At 42.3% G+C, this 19,895-nt stretch overlaps 1 protein-coding gene across 5 annotated transcripts; it reads left to right on the top strand.

Moving 5' to 3' along the window:
• Positions 1-779: 779 nt before the first annotated feature.
• LOC101481295 (prolactin receptor) lies at positions 780-19,655 on the top strand. Of its 5 annotated transcripts, XM_076880491.1 has the most exons (11): positions 780-939; positions 3,124-3,166; positions 3,577-3,780; positions 5,626-5,735; positions 7,633-7,774; positions 9,546-9,715; positions 10,985-11,163; positions 15,918-16,071; positions 16,686-16,773; positions 17,037-17,106; positions 18,761-19,655. In XM_076880491.1, exons 4-11 carry the CDS (start codon positions 5,645-5,647, stop codon positions 19,385-19,387), a joined length of 1,521 nt encoding a protein of 506 aa, XP_076736606.1. In that variant the 5' UTR covers positions 780-939; positions 3,124-3,166; positions 3,577-3,780; positions 5,626-5,644; the 3' UTR covers positions 19,388-19,655. The 5 variants fall into 5 exon arrangements, with proteins under 5 accessions (XP_076736606.1, XP_024654624.2, XP_076736608.1 ...); XM_024798856.2 differs by lacking the exon at positions 3,577-3,780; XM_076880493.1 differs by lacking the exon at positions 3,577-3,780 and having other exon boundaries at positions 5,679-5,735.
• The last annotated feature ends 240 nt before the right edge of the window (positions 19,656-19,895 follow it).

The following is a 19,895-nucleotide window of genomic DNA, read 5'->3' on the forward strand; positions in this document are numbered from 1 at the left end:
GTTCTATTTACTACAACATCTTCTTCTTTTGTGTTCTTTTGAGCTTAAATCTGGACTTTTTGAAGCAGGTTTAGAGTTTGCTAACTGTTTATAAATTTGAAGCTTTTTGGTGTGTAGGGGGAGCGGGAGAGCACAGTTTATGCTTAGACATCATCACTGTTTCCAGCTGTCTCTCGCTATTGTTTTATTTGATTTACATGACATCTCCTGGTTATAGTTAATATTTAATATTATTAATATTTCTCACACACACAGTTGTTCTTCCAAAATTTCATGTAAACAGGTTGCTGTAATATTAGAATAACTTAATGGCAGCTCGGTGTCAGTAAGTTACTGTAAAAGAAAATACAGTAATCATCTGTGAAAGTAATTTGTAGCAAGGAAAATCTTGTTTTAAATTAAGTTTACAACTAATTTTCAGTAAAAGAAATTTACAGTACTTTTACTGTAAGCAACATTTGCTACATGATTTTTTCCTGCTTTAAAGATTTTTACATTAACCATACTGTAAAATAGTCTTGTTTGTTTCTCTTTCATTTACTATATTACTATATTTGTACCTAAATTATTCTGAAATTTACAGTATAATTTTAATTACTTCGTGCCACTTATATACTCTAATATTGGCAGTGCTAGACACACACAGGGAAGGGTTGGGGTCCGGAGCTCCAGCTGGTGTTTATGACGCGGGATCAGGTGGAGGAAAAGCGTCTTATGGGGGGGAGGGGGGCAGATATACTGTGACAGAGTGGTGAAAGGCGCACTTGCTCCATGGATGGCACTTCAGCACCAAGCAGCAGCATCAGCAGCTGTTAGAACAGGTCCCGACTCTTTGTATGGACTTCATCCATCGACGGGCCTCCAGCCGGTTCCTGCTCCCGGTGTGGGTTCATGTTTGAGGAATCGCGCCACATGAGGCGTTAAAGAGGCTTACTCCTGGTAAGATGGATTCCTGCTTTATAATCTGCTAGTCAAACGTGCTAGTTTGTAAGGTTAACAAGAAGATCCCAGTTTACAAACTTAATTTAAACCAGATCCAAAATGCCTTAAAGTCTTAACATTACGAACTAATGAAGGATTAATTAAGTGTTTAGAGCAGCAAGCCACTGTTTACTACAACATCTTATTATTTGGTGTAGCGTCACAGGAGCAATTCGTTTAGACCATGGACCTTTTTTAAGGACAAGAAATCAAATTACTTATAAAACCGATGTTATTTGGTGTGCTGCAATTTAACAGCACATGCTGATCTATTAACAGTTCATATAAATAATAATACTTTCTATTACAGCTGAGTAATAAAGGGGTAATAGTAGGGTAACAAGGGGAAATAAGAATGTAATAATGTACTAATGTACTAATTTCTAATTTGTTACCATGCATTTACCAAAGTAATAACCACTTAATATCCAAGTAATATCATGGTAGTACCAGTGATTACAGTATTATGCTGAAATGTGTGTGATTGGACAATAAGGGCCCTAAAACTGGGGGCAAGGATATGGAACTACAGCTTGCTAATAAAGTGGTAATAGTAGGGTAACAAGGAAGAAACAAGAATTTAATAATGTGGTAATTTCTGAGTAATTACTACTCATTTACCTGGGGTAATTTCTGTCTAATATGCAGGAAACAGTGCTGCAAAATTCAAAACTGTTTGTTTCTATTTAATAACATATCAATAACCTATTAAGGCAAAGCCGAAAGTGCAACCCAAGTTTTAATTAGTTAATTAATCAATTTAAACAGGACAGTGAAACTGCCGTCTGACTAACACATGTACACCCGCTCAGCCTGTTCGTGAATCTGTTACTTGTGTCTCAGACTGTCTGTTTGATCAAACTGTAGACGCTGATCCAGTTTTGATGTTGAGTAGGACTCTGGATCCTCTCCCAGCTGAGTGTACACTTTGTTTTACATGTTTAATTTAATTAAATAGTGGAGTTAAACTAGTTATCTACCCATAAGTTCTTATAATTATTTGGTTCCATGGTTGACCTTTTTAATATCGCACAGAGTCCAATTTTCATTTCTGTTTGATGAAAAAAACATAAAAATTTCAGAGACATCAATGAAACCAGCGGGGATTATAATTTACTGAGTGCACTCAGAAGGTATAAACTGAATGTATGCCAATCAATAAATTACATTTCATTTGACCCGAATCCAATAAATGTAACATTTTACAAAAAACAATGGAAAATTTACATATAATTAATTTGTTGGTTTTTTTTCTTTGATTTAAAAAAGTGTCAAAATTGTGTTGATATATTAAAGTGACAATATCTGGAAAGTTCAGATTATTTCTACATCAGAGCCAGCTGTTTCAGTCATAACGATGCTTGTTTCACCTTAAAGTGTGAGTACCAGTGTTTTTTAAAGAGGAGGACTGTCTTGCCCTTCATCTCTTCTAATTGGCATTACGTAACTTCATCTTGTTAGGCGTGTTTGTGCCATTAGTTCATTTTGGAGTCAAGTCAAGTCATCTTTATTTATATAGCACATTTAAAAGACATCAAGTGTCGGCCACAGTGCTGAACAGAGGGATAATATAATAAAAGAATTAAAATAGAAAGAAAACATTTTAAAAAAGAATTGTAAGACATGTAAGAGTATATAGCATATAATGTACATGCAAATATGCACATACATATACAAAACTGTACACATTCACACACAAGCACACATATGTGAACATAACGTATATACACATACAACACCATCCAATAAGATAAGAGACCAAATAGACAGAATAAAAAAGATATCAAAGAGATCCGAAAGCCTTGGAAAATAAGTAGGTCTTGAGATTCGATTTCAAGACTTCCAAGGATGAAGAGGATTTTATGAAGGGGGAAAGACTATTCCAGAGTCTCGGGGCGGCAATGGAGAAAGCCCTGTCACCTCTAGATTTGAGCTGGGAGTGTGGAACTGATAAAACCATCTGACTGGAGGAGCGCAGAGATCGAGTGGGTAAGTGCAGGCTAAGAAGATCTGAAATGTAACCTGGAGCCAAACCATGGAGAGCTTTAAAAACAAATAGTAAAACCTTAAAATCGATTCTATGTTTAACTGGTAGCCAATGTAGAGATGCGAGTACTGGGGTAATATTCTCTCTCTTTCTAGTACCCGTCAGGAGCCTTGCGGCTGCATTTTGAACAAGTTCCAGGTGGGTCATGCTTGAGTGACAAAGCTTTCAAATGCAATTATCTGTCAATTAAGACTTTCCCCCTCTATTAGGCTATGAGCTCACTGGGTTATTAGCAAAAATTTCCTCCTGTTGCTTTTGGATTTTAAAGATCCAAATAACTGGATTTAGTCTGGGGTTTTTACTTTCTGTCAGCATCTCAAAGCAAAGCACATCGGTGTGTCAAACTCATATCACTCATTTTCTTTGATGAGTAGAGCAGAGAGATAGCCCTCTTCTCTGTAGCAAATTACATGTTGCTGTTACATAAATATTAAAATCTCATAAAGAAATGCAAAAAACCTATTAAATCCTACAAGACAGAGCATGGGGTTTGATTTTGGGGAACATAAAATCTGAAGCTTTTAAAACAAGTGTTTGGCTTTTTGTAGGTCAGATGTTTGGTGAGGGACGCCAAGGGATTAGAAACCTGCAGAAGAAGTTTGCGTGCTTGCTGACGTGGGTCAGTCTGAAGGACGAGACACTCTTTTTTGTGCTTTTTGAGGCAGTCATGTTGCACCTTGTGGCGTGTCAGTGTGAGCCGAGGCTGCCAGATAAAACCCAAAAAGGCTTCGCAGTAATCCTGTGAGATCAAGGTGGGGATTATTCGAGGTAATTGTTGTCTTAGTACTCCAGGATAGAGCTGAGCTGCTGGACAAGAATGAGCTGGAAAGGCAGAGTCAACAGAGGTGAATGAAGTGGGACAGATCAGAGGAAACTGAAAAACGAGAATAAAAATGAGTAGTAAAAAAAGGGATTTAGAGGAAAAAGGGAGGCAATGGGATGAATAGCGAAAGTACATAAAGAAGAAGAAAAGACGGGTAAAAGTACGTAAAGAAACAAAATAAGCAGGAGTGGTTATATGGAAGCAGGGCAGGAGTAAGGACAGAAAAGAAGGTCAGGAGGGAAAAGGACTGCTGAAAAGCAAGTATGAAGGGTTAAAGTGAGGACTTAATAGGGAAGGGAAGAAATAAGGAGGGACAGTGAAATGATGGATGAAAAGGTTGAACATTTTAATGTGCAAGGATGAAAAGGAAGAGGCAAGCACAGAGAGGAAAAAAATGAGTTAAAAATGAAGGAAGGAAAACAGGAAGGAAAAGATTAATAAGGAAAAGTTGGAAAAAGAAGAGGAGGAGTGTAAGGAAGAGGAATGTGATGAAAAGGAAAGTGAGTAAGGATGGAAAAAGACAAACAAGGAAAAAAATAAAACAGAGGAGAAGAAAGCAAAGGAAAATGTCCGAGACTCCTGGTTTAAAGTCTCATCTACGTCTAATGCCGCCGCATCCACCTGCTGAGGGAAATACAGTGGTTTTTCTACAATTTGCAAAGAGAAATAAACTTCACAGCCAGTGCAGGTCATCAGGAATAAAGAGGTTTGTAGTTGTATGGCAGGTAACTGCCACTCCTGAAATATTAAAGGTGGCCAGGCCAGGAACCAAATTAGACCCTGATTAGCTGATTCTAGGAAGCTGCAGATAAGCAGTCTTCAACAGCTTCAGGAAAATCCAACATTCAAACAGCTTATTACTGACTTTATTTCTCTATTTTCCCCTCTATCTGAGGGACATCAGCCCCTTATGTTGGTTTCAGAGAAAACTACCAAAACACATCAATAAGTCCACTCTCCTGGTCCTTCAACAGTGTGTGTAAATGTGCATCTATGACTTCTTGCACATGCCCAGCCTGAGGAAGCAGTTCAGTGGACTAAGCTGTTTAAAATAATAAGCTTTCAACAGAACCTCTAATATCTGATGTTTTTGATAGAAATGATTGAACACAGAAATCTAAAGGTCGGTGTCAAGGCAATGATATTTTCTCAGAAATATTTTTTAGTTCATGAAACATTGCAGGGTTATTAACTTTTAGAAAGATCTGAATGTAAGCTGGAGCTAATGAGCAGCAGCTGTTGTCAGGGTTACAGAGGAGAACAAAAGACAACAGCTTGGAAATCATCCAGAATTTGAAAGGGAATATACACCAAGTTTCTTTTTTTAAATGCACAGAAGATATGTTTTTAAAGCAACTTAAAGTATTTGGAGTGATAATTAAGTCTGAGTTAAGAAGTTAGGTGATTTTAAGTAATGTAATATTGGCTGTGGTAAAATGAACCCATCAGATTGGATTTGAAATGGTCAGTATCTTACTTGACACATAGGCAAAAAGCCCTCAAATTTCAAAACATGGTGCCAATATTATGTGTCCAGTGTCTAGTAGTGAGGTTGTTTCTTGACTTTTGGTTGGTAGTACAGCTTTCAAACACTAACTTGAAACAACCTAAGAAAATCTTAGATGTACTTGGCCTCTTGGCCTGACACAGACACAAGTGGACACTGAGACTCAATCACAGTAAAAAATCACAGTAAGAGTGTTAAGAGCATTAGGGGTTCAGCGGCGTTTTCTCCAGTTTTCATCTTTGAATGTTTATTTGTTTGTGTTGACAGGTTAACAGATAGATCTGAGATGTTGTGGTTGCTGTTCTTTCTGCTTCCTCCAGTGAGCAATGGCAGCATCGTCGCCAAGAACATCGCTCACACAGAAAGACACGACCATGGTGAGTCTGAGAGCAACCGCTTAAGACTGGCGGTTTTTCAAACTGGTGATTTCTTTTTATTTTGTGCATGTTAGGTCCACTACTCAAAAGTCAAGTGTAAGATGACTGCTTATGAGATCAACATAAAAACTGTGTGTGCGGTCCATGGTGCTGAAATTATAACAGTTTAATTTGAGAGGAATAAAACGTTTTTAAGGAAAAATGTGTTTCTTAAAATTTATTACTGTAAATCCTCTGACAGGATTCACATCAATCCAGGGCATGATTATTTTAAGTCATCCCTCCATTCTTTCTGTTCTTTAGAAATTTCTCTTTGAACCTCACAGGGTGTGAAACTCCTGCACAAATAAAGGCAGTTTCACCAATTTGTAAAAAACTAGTATCAACAGGCATCGTGGAACAACAACTGGTGGCTCTTCATTTTAAAAGTGCAAAGACTATCTAATCATAGTATATAATAATTATGTACTAACTATTCTATACAAAACTATATTTACAAACTATTCCAGCATTTTGGCGAAATCTCAAAGGGAAAATCAAAGGGAAAAGCCATAAAACTGCATACTGGATGCAAACATACGGCCTTCCCTTTTTTCCCTGCTGCTGCAGACTGAAGCGCCACAGATTTTCCAATGGATTACTGCTCACTTCCCACGGCATCATCTTGATGGGCACGCAGGGTTTCACTACATTAATCACCACACTGAGGCCCTGCTAAGAATTAAACTGCCTAGAGGTAGTTATGCTGTAAAGCAGTAAAGTTATTCTGTTTATGTAAAATGACCATTTCATATAGATCATTAATGTATATGAAATGGTCATTTTACATAAACAGAATGCTCTTTATAGCTAAGACTGATACATAGACACTTATATTAATCTCACAAGACGAATTACTTTGATTCTAAGAGCTTGTTTACTTTTAAGCTATTTAACTAGGATTGTAACTTTTACTCGAGTAAAAAGCCTAAATATTTTTTGTTTTTGTTTTTTTAACTCAGTGAAACAGTTACCCAGCACAAAATTATATTTAAAGTCTCCATGTTTTATGTAATAAATCTTTAACAGGACACAGAAGTTACTCCTTGGCAGGTATCTCAGTCTGGGTGTTGCATTCATACATTTTATAGATTAGCTGATTAGTACTCCACTCTTTCATACACATATCGTTACTTCTTGATCCATAAAACCAACACAACAGCAACCAAAAGGATTCAAACTACAGCATCCAGAAACCAAAAGCTACGCCCATCTTTACATAAACTCTGTAGGAGTTCCACAGCTGAGGGAAGAGGAGCAGCAAAAGCCTGACCAGCAACCAGTAGATAAGAGCTCCAGAGGGTAAAGATGTGCTGCAGTATCAGAGAAGTTACTTTTCTTCTGGTTACAAACTTCATTCTGCTGTTTGTGTGCATCCGTTACTATCAGAGCTTTGATTATTATTTAACAGCACTGTGACTGCAGAAACCTTTCATACACAACCTCTAATCCTATATTTAAGAATCTGTGTAGCATACTTTAAATTTTTACAATTATAACACTGTGATTTACTTGTTTTTTTGGAGGCAGGGGATTTCTGCCTCATTGCTTCATTAAACAAAAAGTGGACGCCTGAAATAAAAAAGGCTGGATAATCAAAAGGGATTAGATTAAAAGGAGGATAAATTGACACAAAATGAGATAACAGTAAGAGAAATTAACATTTTTCCACTTTTTGATAATACAAAGTTACTCCATCAGAATCAAAAAACAACTAAAAAGTATTGCAACTGCAAGTAACAAGATAAATCTAAAATAAAACCTCCCAGGATCTTTCTTGGAAGCAAAATATGAATAATTGGCAGAGAGTGTTACTGCATCATGCTGCTTGTAACTCCACCTGTGTCTGACTCCACAGAGGCGACCGGTGGCCCCACAGTGACGCCTCACATCTACTTCTGCCGCTCGCCCAACATGGAGGACTTCACCTGCTGGTGGCATCCACTCAGCAACCTGACAGATGGCGAGCAAGTCACCCACATCCTCACCTACTCTACAGAGTATGAACACTGCACATTAAAAATATTTTATAAGTAAAACTAGCCCACATTGTAAAAAATACATAGAAATATACAAAAATACATCCTACAGGGATGGCAGGATATTATACCAACTGACAAATGTGGCTCTCCAAAATTCTGAACTGAACTCAATGGAAATGCTCCACAAAAGCAAAGATGCAAGAGGCATAAACCCGCTATGTCAAAGTCAAAACTTATTCTGGGGTATAAATTTTAAATGTGTTTTAATCAAACTTCCCTAGAGATTTTTTATACATGTCATGCTGGCAGGTTAGGACTCAGAATTCAAACTCTTTAAATAAAAGGTTTATTGAAAAGACAACTAATGACGTACTGAAAACTGGTGCAGAGTTTGAGCAAAGACAAACAGCTGGGAGATCTGTGATGGGGAGGAGAGGAGAAGGTTAGGTGGAGGCAAGCTCGTGTAGATGTGATTGTGGAGTAAGTGATGGAAATAGCCTTACCTGTGAATAGAGAGGTTTCAGTTTAGGGAGGAGGTTTTCCGAGCAGAGCAGGAATCTGGATGTATCCAGGTAAGTCCTTTGAGTACAGGTTAGAGGTGTGGCTAAGCAGAAGCAAGAGCTGGAGGCAGCACTGGACTCCATGGAACAGCAAATGAGGAACAGGGGAGTAAGGATCCAGACAAGGAGAGTGGAGGCTAGACAGCAATATTAGTTCACTGAAGACTGGGCACAGATTTCTGAGAGGAGAGCCCAGTGAGAAGCACTGGCGTCTGCCAGAGTCCATAACAAACAATAAGAGCCTTGTTTTAGCCTTGTGAAACTATAAAAGAAGCCCCAGATCAGCAGCACACTGAAGTTTCTGGGTCAGGTGAGTTTGTGCAGTTTGATTTCTCGTGCTTCGTGTCACTGGGAAGCGTTCACATTTTAGCTACTCTGAAGTCCTGAACGCAGACGTGGCCTCAAACAGATGCCAGCTGGCCCAGATGGCAGCCACAGCAAAGAAAACGCTTCCACTAATCAGGAGAAATTGGATTGTGCTTTTGACTTCCACGTGGCTTCAGCGCACCCACCAGTGCTTGTTTGGGAAAACAAATGTAGATCAGTGATTATCTGACAAATAAAAGACAAAATTTCACCAAACAGCAAAGCAACTAGGAATAAAGTCACAGCTCAGAGAGGGAGATTACACTCTGCAGGCACACCTCACCACTGATGTTTGTGCTGCATGTCAATGAGGCTAAACACAATTTTGGGATTATGCTCCATATACAAAAGTTTGGAAACTTAAAGACAGGTTCCTTGACATTCTTGCATTTGGAATATGATTTGACATTGTCTTTGGACTAGTTCTGAAACTGGTTTTAAGTTGGTTTTAGAGGTTGGGAAAACCAGGTGGCGACTTGGTTTAGTCTTCGTATTGAGGTATGATGGAAAACGTCTCTGAGCATCACTTCAGTCTCAGACAAATTAACCTCAGGTCCTCAGGAGTGAGACCATCTGTTGTGGGATTCCTTGTTTTTCTTTTGGTTGTAAACAGTTCTTCAGGACTCTGGGTGGATCTCTGAACTGCAGAGTGAAGCTACAACAATGGCTTCATGATGGCTATATATCAAATTGTCTAACACCACTAAACTCTGCAGACCTGCTTAGAAGTTAAACAAAAAGTGTGAAAAAAAACAAAACAAAAGAAAGGTATTGTATAAAAAAATGTCCAGTGTTAATTTACTGATTTCCTTTTTGTGTGTTAGTGCTTATCTAAATGTGTTTTTTCTTTGATTTTTTTGAAGGCAGGAACCCAACCTTGAATGTCCAGACTATGTGACTGCCGGCCCCAACAGCTGCCACTTCGACAGCAGCCATACGTCTATATGGACGGTGTACTGTTTGACCGTGATTGCCATAACCACCCACAGAAACTACACCTCCCAGCAGCACTGCCTGGATGTGGCAGAAATAGGTAAAGATGGAGATGATATTGGCTTATCAATACTGATTCAAACTACCTCCATTACTCCATAACACAAAATTCAGTTTCTTTTTTGTAGTTAGTTTTTGGTTTGTTATTTAGCAAAAAAACAACAAAAAAAACCCCAAAAAACAAACCAAAGCGGTTCTGTTCTGAGTTTGATTCTGAATTGAATCAGATATTAGTGCAAATTTCTCCTTGTTATTGCTTATTTACTGAAGAACAAAATGATACAAAGAAAACAGATGAAAAAAGAGTAAGTTCGAGGCTATAAATTAATTAAACCAGAAACGAGTCCTCATGCTCCGCCAACCAGCTAAAAAATCTGTGCTCCTGTGTGTGTCTTTAACTTTTCTTTACTGTCACCGTGATCCATGTATAATTGTCTGCATATCCATGACTGTCCCCCCCAAAAAAAACACATCTGATATGTTTTTAGTGCAAGCAGACCTTTAGTGACCTTTAGGTATTAGTGAGTGGTAGGATTTTTCCTTGCTCTAAATTAGCCTTGGGAGTAAACTATGCACATGTGTTTTAGCCGGTCACCTCTTTTATCATTATATCTGACTATTTAACTATTTGACTATTTTTAAACTCCAAATCGCAAACTTTATAGCAACACTGGAAGCCGGGGGATGATTTTTTTCAATACAACCTCAGATGAACTATATCATATTAGACATTGACACTATTAATTTGACAAAAAATAATCCAAAATGCAGAAGCAGTGTGTGGAAAAACTATGCACACTCTTACTGCTTCCATAGGAATTTAGAGGACAAGTAGAAGCCAGGTGAAAAATCACTTGACTAACTGATGATCACAAAATGTGAGCACCTCTGTAAAAGTAGTGGTTTTGCAGTTTTTTGATCTGGATGATTCAGGTGTGTGTTCACATAAAGCCAAAGAGGACAGACATCAACAATGATCTTAGAAACTGCTGCCAATCATGCCAAGAGTGGACAGCTCAGAAAAGCTGCAGAAAAACAAAGAGCTACCTCTAAGAATCTACAGGCCTGATGTAGCATGTTACATGTTAAAGTTCATGACTCTGCAGTTAGAAAAAGTCTCAACAAGGATGGATGTCTGGAAGCATCGGCAGGAGAAAGCTGGAGTTTCAACATTAGCATCAAAATTTGTCGTCTCATTATAGATGTTCTTTTTTTGTTTTCCTGAGCACCAAAGACAGGAAATAGAAACTAGAACTATTTACTGACACACAGCTAATGTTTCAAAACACATTTTGTGTGTGTTTAACAGTTCAGACTGAAATTCCAGTCAACGTGACTTACAACTTGACAAATGCAGGCAGCGATGAAATGGGCCAAAACGCGTTGATTTCCTGGACCTACCCGGTGCCCGGCCACGTGCAGTATGGTTGGATCACACTGGTCTATGAGCTGCAGTACAGACATGTTACAGAGTCTGACAACTGGAAGGTATGGGGAGAAAACATGGAGAGGAACAAATATGACTTCTCTTTACTGTGGCAGTGTTATGTCATAAAAATAATACAATGGACTTGGGTAAAGGCGCTTGCATTTCCTGTTCTGGTAACGTTCTTTAGGGGAGAAAAGAAATGTTCACGTCCCACAGGGGACATGAACATTCACAGGGGACATGAACATTTGAGTCAAATTTTGAGTCAAATTTGGCCGTTTAATTGGTCATTTATGAAGATTTGTTGCACAAATACTTATAATTATTGTGATATTGAGTGTAAAATATACACACAAATACACTAAATATAGTGTATTACAAAAACATTGTCTTTGTGGTTAGAGGGTACATTATTCAGGTTCATAGGTGGTGTCTATAGGTAAAAGCAGGTATTTCTAATGGGTATAAATTTAAATTTATACTGTGAGACCAGAGATTGGACCATCCATCTTCATCCGGTTTGTACGGGGCCGGGTCGCGGGGGCAGCAGCCTAAGCAAAGAGGCCCAGACCTCCCTCTCCCCAGCCACCTCCTCCAGCTTATCCGGGGGAATACCAAGGCGTTCCCAGGCCAGCCGAGAGATATAATCTCTCCAGCGTGTCCTGGGTCTGCCCCGGGGCCTCCTCCCGGTGGGACATGCCTGGAACACCTCACCCAGGAGGCGCCCAGGGGGCATCCTTGTCAGATGCCCGAACCACCTCAGCTGGCTCCTTTCGATGTGGAGCAGCAGCTGCTCTACTCTGAGCCCCTCCCGGATGGCCGAACTTCTCACCCCATCTCTAAGGGAGAGGCCAGCCACCCTTCGGAGGAAGCTCATTTCTGCCGCTTGTATCCGCGATCTCGTTCTTTCGGTCACTACCCACAGCTCATGGCCATAGGTGAGGGTAAGGACGTAGATCGACCGGTAAATTGAGAGCTTCGCTTTTACACTCAGCTCCCTCTTCACCACGACGGACCGGTGCAGCGTCCGCATTACTGCAGCTGCAGCCCCAATCCGTCTGTCGATCTCCGGCTCCCTTCTCCCATCACTCGCGAACAAGACCCCGAGATACTTGAACTCCTCCACTTGGGGCAGGAACTCATCCCCGACCCGGAGTGGGCACTCCACCCTTTTCCGGCTGAGAACCATGGCCTCAGATTTGGAGGTGCTGATCCTCATGCCCGCTGCTTCACACTCGGCTGCGAACCGTTCCAGTGCGAGCTGGAGGCCCTCACCCGATGAAGCCAACAGAACCACATCATCTGCAAAAATCAGAGATGAGATTCTGAGGCCACCAAAGCGAAAGCCCTCCGCCACTTGGCTGCGCCTAGAAATCCTGTCCATAAAAATTATGAACAGAACCGGAGACAAAGGGCAGCCCTGGCGGAGCCCATCACCCACCGGGAACGAGTCCGACTTATTGCCGGCAATGCGAACCAAGCTCTTGCAACGGTTGTATAGGGATCGAATGGCCCGTAGCAATGGGCCAGACACCCCATATTCCCGCAACACCTCCCACAGGACACCCCGAGGGACACGGTCGAATGCCTTCTCCAAGTCCACAAAACACATGTAGACTGGTTGGGCAAACTCCCATGCACCCTCAAGTATCCTGGAGAGGATAAAGAGCTGGTCCAGTGTTCCGCGACCAGGACGAAAACCGCATTGTTCCTCCTGTATCCGAGGTTCGACTAACGGACGAACTCTCCTTTCCAGCACCCTGGCATAGACTTTCCCAGGGAGGCTGAGGAGTGTGATCCCCCTGTAGTTGGAACACACCCTCCGGTCCCCTTTCTTAAAGATGGGGACCACCACCCCGGTCTGCCAGTCCACAGGTACTGCCCCTGATCTCCACGCAACATTGCAGAGGCGTGTCAACCAGGACAGCCCTACAACGTCCAGAGCCTTCAGGAACTCAGGGCGGACCTCATCAACACCAGGGGCTCTGCCACCAAGGAGTTGTTTAACTGCCTCAGTGACCTCGCCCCCGGAAATTGGCGGGTCATTCCCCTCATCCCCAGACTCTGCTTCCTCCTCGGAAGACGTGTCAGTGGGATTAAGGAGGTCCTCGAAGTATTCCTTCCACCGCCTGACAATTTTCTCAGTTGACGTCAGCAGCGCTCCGCCAGCACTATACACAGTGCAGGTAGAGCACCGCTTTCCCCTCCTGAGACGTCTGACGGTTTGCCAGAATCTCTTCGAGGCAGTCCGAAAGTCTTTTTCCATGGCCTCTCCGAACTCCTCCCACACCCGAGTTTTTGCTTCAGCCACTGCCCGAGCCGCATTCCGCTTGGCATGTCGATACCTGTCGGCTGCCTCCGGAGTCCCACAGGCTAACCAAGCCCGATAGGACTCCTTCTTCAGCCTGGTGGCTCCCTTCACCTCTGGTGTCCACCATTTGGTTCGGGGATTAGCACCACGGCAGGCACCAACCACCTTGCGGCCGCAGCTCAATGCAGCAGCTTCGGCAATGGAGACGCTGAACATGGTCCATTCGGACTCAATGTCCCCAGTCTCCCTCGGAATGCTGTTGAAGTTCTGCCGGAGGTGTGCGTTGAAGATCTCGCGGACTGGGGCCTCTGCTAGACGTTCCCAGTACACCCTCACTACGCGTTTAGGTGCACCAGGTCTGTCCAGCGTCTTCCCCCGCCACCTGATCCAACTCACCACCAGGTGGTGATCAGTTGACAGCTCAGCCCCTCTCTTTACCCGAGTGTCCAGAACATATGGTCGCAGGTCTGCTGATACGATTACAAAATCGATCATCGACCTACGGCCTAGAGCGTCCTGGTGCCACGTGCACTTATGGACACTCTTATGTTCGAACAGGGTGTTCGTTATGGCCAACCTGTGATTAGCACAGAAGTCCAATAACAGAGCACCGCTCGGGTTCAGATCAGGGAGGCCGTTCCTCCCAATCACGCTCCTCCAGGTCTCGCTGTCGTTACCCACGTGAGCATTGAAGTCTCCCAGCAGGACAGCAGAGTCTCCAGGTGGAGCACCCTCCAGCACCCCGCCCAGGGACTCTAAGAAGGCTGGGTACTCTGAACTGCCACTCGGCGCATACGCGCAGATGACAGTCAGGACCCGTTCCCCGACCCTAAGGCGCAGGGAACAAACCCTCTCGTCCACCAGGAAAAACCCCAACGTACCAGCAGCAAGCCGAGGGGATACTAGGATACCCACCCCAGCCCGCCGCCTCTCACCAGGGGCAACTCCAGACTGAGACAGAGTCCAGCCCCTCTCCAGGAGACTGGTTCCAGAGCCCCAGCCATGTGTAGAGGTGAGCCCGACTATATCTAGCCGGTACCTCTCAACCTCACGCACTAACTCAGGCTCCTTCCCCACCAGAGATGTGACATTCCATGTCCCTATTGCCAGTCTTGGCAGCCGGGGGTCAGTCCGCCAGGGCCTCCGCTCCTGGCCGCCACCCGGCACACAATGCACCCAACCCCTATGGCGCCTCCTGCGGGTGGTGGGCCTGCGGGAGGATGGGCCCATGTCTCCTCTTCGGGCTGTGCCCGGCCGGGCCCCATGGACTAAGGCCCGGCCACCAGACGCTCGCCCTCGGGCACCCTCCCCGGGCCTGGCTCCAGGGCGGGGCCCCGGTAACCCTATCCCGGGAAGGGTAAACTGTTCCCTCGGTGTCCTTTTCATAAGGGTCTTATGAATCGCTCTTTGTCTGGTCCCTCACCCAGGGCCAATTTGCCATGGGAGACCCTACCAGGGGGCAAAAGCCCCCAGACAACATAGCCCCTGGGATCCCTGTGACACACAAACCCCTCCACCACGATAAGGTAGCGATTCCAGGAGGGGCAGAGATTGGACTTTAAATTTAATCTGATTATTCAATCAAGGAACGTCAGAGCTGATGTTGCTATTTCTTAAGTAAGATTTATATTTAAGATCTGGGTTAAGAGGCTTAAGGTGTTTTCAGCAGATATTTAAGGTTTTAAATATGCTAAAAGAAACATTAAAATATAAAACATAACATTTGAGCCCTTTCTGTATTTGTATCTGGTTAAATTAGTCTTCAACGTATTCATTTCTGCATTTGTGCAGAAAACCCATTCAGATGTGAGACGACAGTAATTTCATTGACTCTAACTCTGGTGTCGGATGAATAAGAGTTTACTGTAGCTCACTGAAGTCAGGATGCGGCTGTGAGGAAGATGTTGGGTATTCTACAGTAACATCTGCACAGAAGATGATAAGCACAACTATGTATAAAGATCAAAGTTCTAAAAACTGTGATCAGTGCTGTGTGAAAAAAGTGAGCATGTTTAACTCGATGAACAAAGTCTCAAGGAGAAAAAGGAGGAATAATAAAAGAAACAACAAAGGTTAGACAGAGGAAGATCTGTGAGTCTTGAAGAGTAAAAATAAACCAAAACAGAATACATAACATATCACAAAACTGACAATCACAGTCACAATACCACAAAAATCAACAAACACAAGTATAAAGAAACATCACAAAAACAATAAAATACAAACAAACAAACAAACAAACAAACAAACAAAAAACTCTCAATAACATACAGACAAAAACCCCAAACTCAGCATCATAAAATAAAACAAAAAATAAGCAAAATACAAAAGAAACTACGAACTGTGAGAGACTAAGACTTTGAAAAAGAGAGAATGAAAAACTTAGATTTTTAAAAAAATGTATTCATTAGACTGAATTCTTTACTTTTCTGCTGACATATTTTCAAGAATAAAGTAGTTCATTATAGTCTGCATGTCATAGAACATGCTATCTGTTTGCAGGTGAAGTATCCTCTGCGTGAGCCTCAGGTGGAGCTGCTTGGACTCTCTGTTGACGACTACGTGGTCCGAGTTCGTTGCCGTGCGCAGCACTCCAAGCTGTGGAGTGACTGGAGCACCACGCTGGTGATGAGCATCCCCCCAAAACCGTCTGCAGGTATGTCAGCAGGCAGATGGCAATATGGTGCTGATTTACATACTTTTTGATGATTAGTAAGTTGTTTTTATTTGTTACCATTATTTTAGTTTTAATTGTAGTGAATACAGTTGTCTTTCTACTTTTAATGTTTGGTTTTTATAAATTTCTGATATTTTTTCTCATTATGTCCATGTAAAACCAATTTGGCTATGCATAAAAAAGATGTAGGCACTTTTTTATGATAGTGCTTAACTAAAATTTATTAAGCAGGCGTAAAATCCCTTTGCATTTTGTGCACAGAATTTTTAGACATTAATCACCTAAAACAAAATCCTTTGAACACAAAGTCCATGACAGCTGTGCTGTGGCAGGAAAGAACAGATGTGTCAAACATCTAGAGCTCGACAGAAGACATTAATCCTGCAGACTAATAAAAGATAAGTTATGTAACTGCATTAAGCACATTTCTGTTACATGCATTATAGATGCTAAAATAATTATAAAAAATGACAGCTTCTTACACACAGAATCTCTATAAGAACTGTAACTTTTCCAGTTAAATGTGTCACTGTGTCATAAAGCTGATGGAGAGCAGGAAACAGAAGCTGAGTAAATGTGTTTTACCTGTGCAGGTAAACTGTTGGTGCTGATTCTGGAGACTGGAGTTGGTGTTCTGGCTCTGCTTGTTATCGCCTTTAGTCTTGTTCTACAGACCAAGAGGTGAGAAAAAACACATCTTTCCTTCAAAATAAAATTACTTGCTGACTTTGTATCAAATGCTAGTCATTAACTTGGTTTTGGTCTTACCTTGATCTCTATAATGGCTATAACATTACAATGACCTTATTTAGAACCCTTAGAACCTCAGTTAGCAGAAGTTACTGCTGTCACACAGTCACAGTGTTGGAGGATGAATGTGTTGTGTGTTTTTGTTTTCATTTTTGCTATTTTCAACCCTCCTCCCTGTCTGCGTTCACCTTCAGAATAAAAGAGTTCTTCCTGCCGGCCATTCCAAAATCACAGATTATTGGCATTGACCCCGTGCTTTTGAAGGTAACTTGCCTGCGTGCAGCGCTGCTTTCAGCTGCTTTTAAGCCATTTGTTCTGACCTTGTACTTCTGCTCCTTTCTTTTCTTCCCTCCATTTGTCTCTTTTTTAAATCTCTTCTCCCCCCTTTTTCTAATTGTATTGTCAAGTCCAATTTTTCCCTGTGTTTTGTTGCCCTTTTCTTTCTTTTCCATAATTTTCCCATGTCCTCTTGCTTAATTTTATATTTACATTTTAAGGCTAATTTGTTTCCCCATATCCTCCCTCATCTCTCTCTCCTTTCTTATCCCAAAAAGTTGATTCTGTTCATCTGGACGTAGCATTTTGTGGGAGAAACGTTTCGTCACTCATCCAAGTGACTTCTTCAGTCTCAGCTGACTGCAGGTTTCCCCAAATCTTATAAACAGTACATTTGCATAATGACTGAAACCAGCCCACTGAAGGAACAATGGGCTGGGAGGTCAGTTCCTTAATCATAATTATGCAAATTCTCATGACCATTGATGAACAACCACTGACCAAAGCCCACTGATCAATGGCCATGAGTACCATTCACAGAGAGTTGGGGAATGGCTGCAATCACAGCATTGTAAGATGGTGAAAGATGGACACTTAGGCCCCCTCCTCGATTCAGAGATGGTCTTTCCCTTTTCACGTAAATGGCCTCCCTGACTGTTCCTCCCTGTCCAGGATGTGTACATCCTCATCCTTGAAAGAGTGTCCACTGGCCTGTAGGTGTAAATAGACTGCAGAGTCCTGGCCTGACGAGGTAGCTCTTCTGTGCTGTTTGTGTCGGGGGACCCGATCCTTGGGGTGGGCCAATTTTTGGCGCAGCGTATTTTGGGATTTAAAAGCCACAGAAACACGGTGTTTAGAAAAAATGCATTTCAACTGTTCCGATACTCGGGATCCCTACAGGTTTTCGCTTAGTCAGCAGTTGTCCTTCTGTCCTGGATCAGCTGGAGCTTTCTTTTGGCGCCTTTCCAGCTTTCATAAATATCCAGCTTGGATAGCAACTTTTACTCAGGGCCTTCTTGATGTTCTTCTGCTTTCCTGGCCGCTGTGTCTGTGGGGATGGTGTTCGCTCTGTGTTGTAGCGTCCTGATGACATCCAGTTTATGCTCCAGTGGATGATGAGAGTCAAACCTTAACTCATTCACTGCCAGCCATTGGCAGTGAATGAGTTAAACCCATTGACTCATTCACTGCAATTGACGGCTATAGACGTCAATGGCAGTGAATGAGTTAAATACTGATCCATTGCTCCTTCAGTGGGTTGGTTTCAGTCATTATGCAAATATACTTTTTATACGATTGGGGAAACCTGCAGTCAGCTCAGACTGAAGAAGTGACTTGGATGAGTGACGAAATGTTTCTCCCACTGAAAACGCTACGTCCAGATGAACAGAATCAACTTTTTGGGATTTATTTACCTGGATGATTGAGCATGCATCAGGACGCTTCTTTTTTAATTCTCATGCCTCACTCCATATATGTTTTTCCCTGCTCCATTCTCCTCTTATTTTATCACTTTGTCTTCCTGTAATTTCCTTTAAGATTATTGTTCTTCCTCTTTTCCCACTTTCTTCCGTATCTTAATTTTCATTACTTTTTCAATTTTGTCTTTCATTCCTCCTCCCACCCCCACCTCCATCCATAGAAGGGGAACTTGGATGAAATCAATTGTCAGTTCAGTAACTTCCACAGCTACAGGCCTCCAAGCTCCTCCGAGGACGTCTGGGACCATGTGAGTGCCAATGACCTCTATCTAAACACACCAAAGGACAACAGCGACCCACGCAACCCTACAGAATCAGAGAGGGACACCTTACTAGTTCCCTGCAACCCGGCACCCATGGAAGTGTCCACCCACCATCAGCTCACAGCTCCAAACCCTACATTGATTGTGCAGAGTGTGCCGCCTTACAGCTCTTCTCCCACTGAAGCCTTCACCAAACCTCGGAGTATTCCTTCTCCATGGCCGATGCTGAAGATCGTATCACTGCCCGGGACTGACTACAGCATGATGCAATATTCCTGCGGTCCCAATACTGTCCTGGTCCCAGAACTCACTTTCAGCACCAGCCACTCACCACAAAACTTCTACACTTGTGTCCAGCTCTTAAAGGAAAGTGGCGAGGTGCATCTAGTGCCGTGCTTGGCATCTTTTCTGAGGGTTGGTTTAGAAGCTAAGGGGAAGGAAGAGAAGAAGAATGATGGGGATGACTCTGAGAGGAATGAGGCAGCTGTCCCTGTGCTGCCTGTTACTGTTGACAACAGTGGCTGACTGACAAGCAGTAGATCCATATACTTCAAAAAAACAGGAATGCATCCAACATGCAGACTTTTAACATATGCAAAGTGAAATCTGCTGTATCCTGCTGGTTTGACTGGAATCAGATCCTGTTCCTTATTTCTTTGCTTATTTGTTTAATTTAAAAAAAGAAAACCCCCCACAAATTCCGGCCACTCAGAGAAAACATTTAAGGATGAACAAAGAACAAGAGAAGCGAAAACTGACACAGAGTATTAGATGAAATGCATCTGTGATTGCATATGATGTACGGTGAGTGTGAGTTGGAGTGTGAGGCGACTGCAGAAAAACAACCATGGGAAAATACATAAGGGATATCTGCACATCCACCCGCAGTCAGCAGCACTGGTGTGACAGAGAATTCAGTTAGAAACGATACCCAGAGGGTAGCTCTGGAGGACAAGGTCAGTCAGGTCATCAGTGAAGATATTTTGTGGTTAATAAGCAGGAATTATTTTACCTTTGCTTTGGTAAACATCAT

This window comes from Maylandia zebra, linkage group LG23 (assembly GCF_041146795.1).
Source record: "Maylandia zebra isolate NMK-2024a linkage group LG23, Mzebra_GT3a, whole genome shotgun sequence".
NCBI classification, from domain to species: domain Eukaryota; kingdom Metazoa; phylum Chordata; class Actinopteri; order Cichliformes; family Cichlidae; genus Maylandia; species Maylandia zebra.

Excerpts from the sequence above, each read along its gene's own strand:
- LOC101481295 (XM_076880491.1), top strand. The coding sequence starts at position 5,645 with ATGTTGTGGTTGCTGTTCTTTCTGCTTCCTCCAGTGAGCAATGGCAGC. Across the intron at positions 9,716-10,984 it reads CCTGGATGTGGCAGAAATAG|TTCAGACTGAAATTCCAGTC; the intron begins GTAAAGATGGAG and ends TGTGTTTAACAG. Across the intron at positions 16,072-16,685 it reads CCCCCCAAAACCGTCTGCAG|GTAAACTGTTGGTGCTGATT; the intron begins GTATGTCAGCAG and ends TTACCTGTGCAG.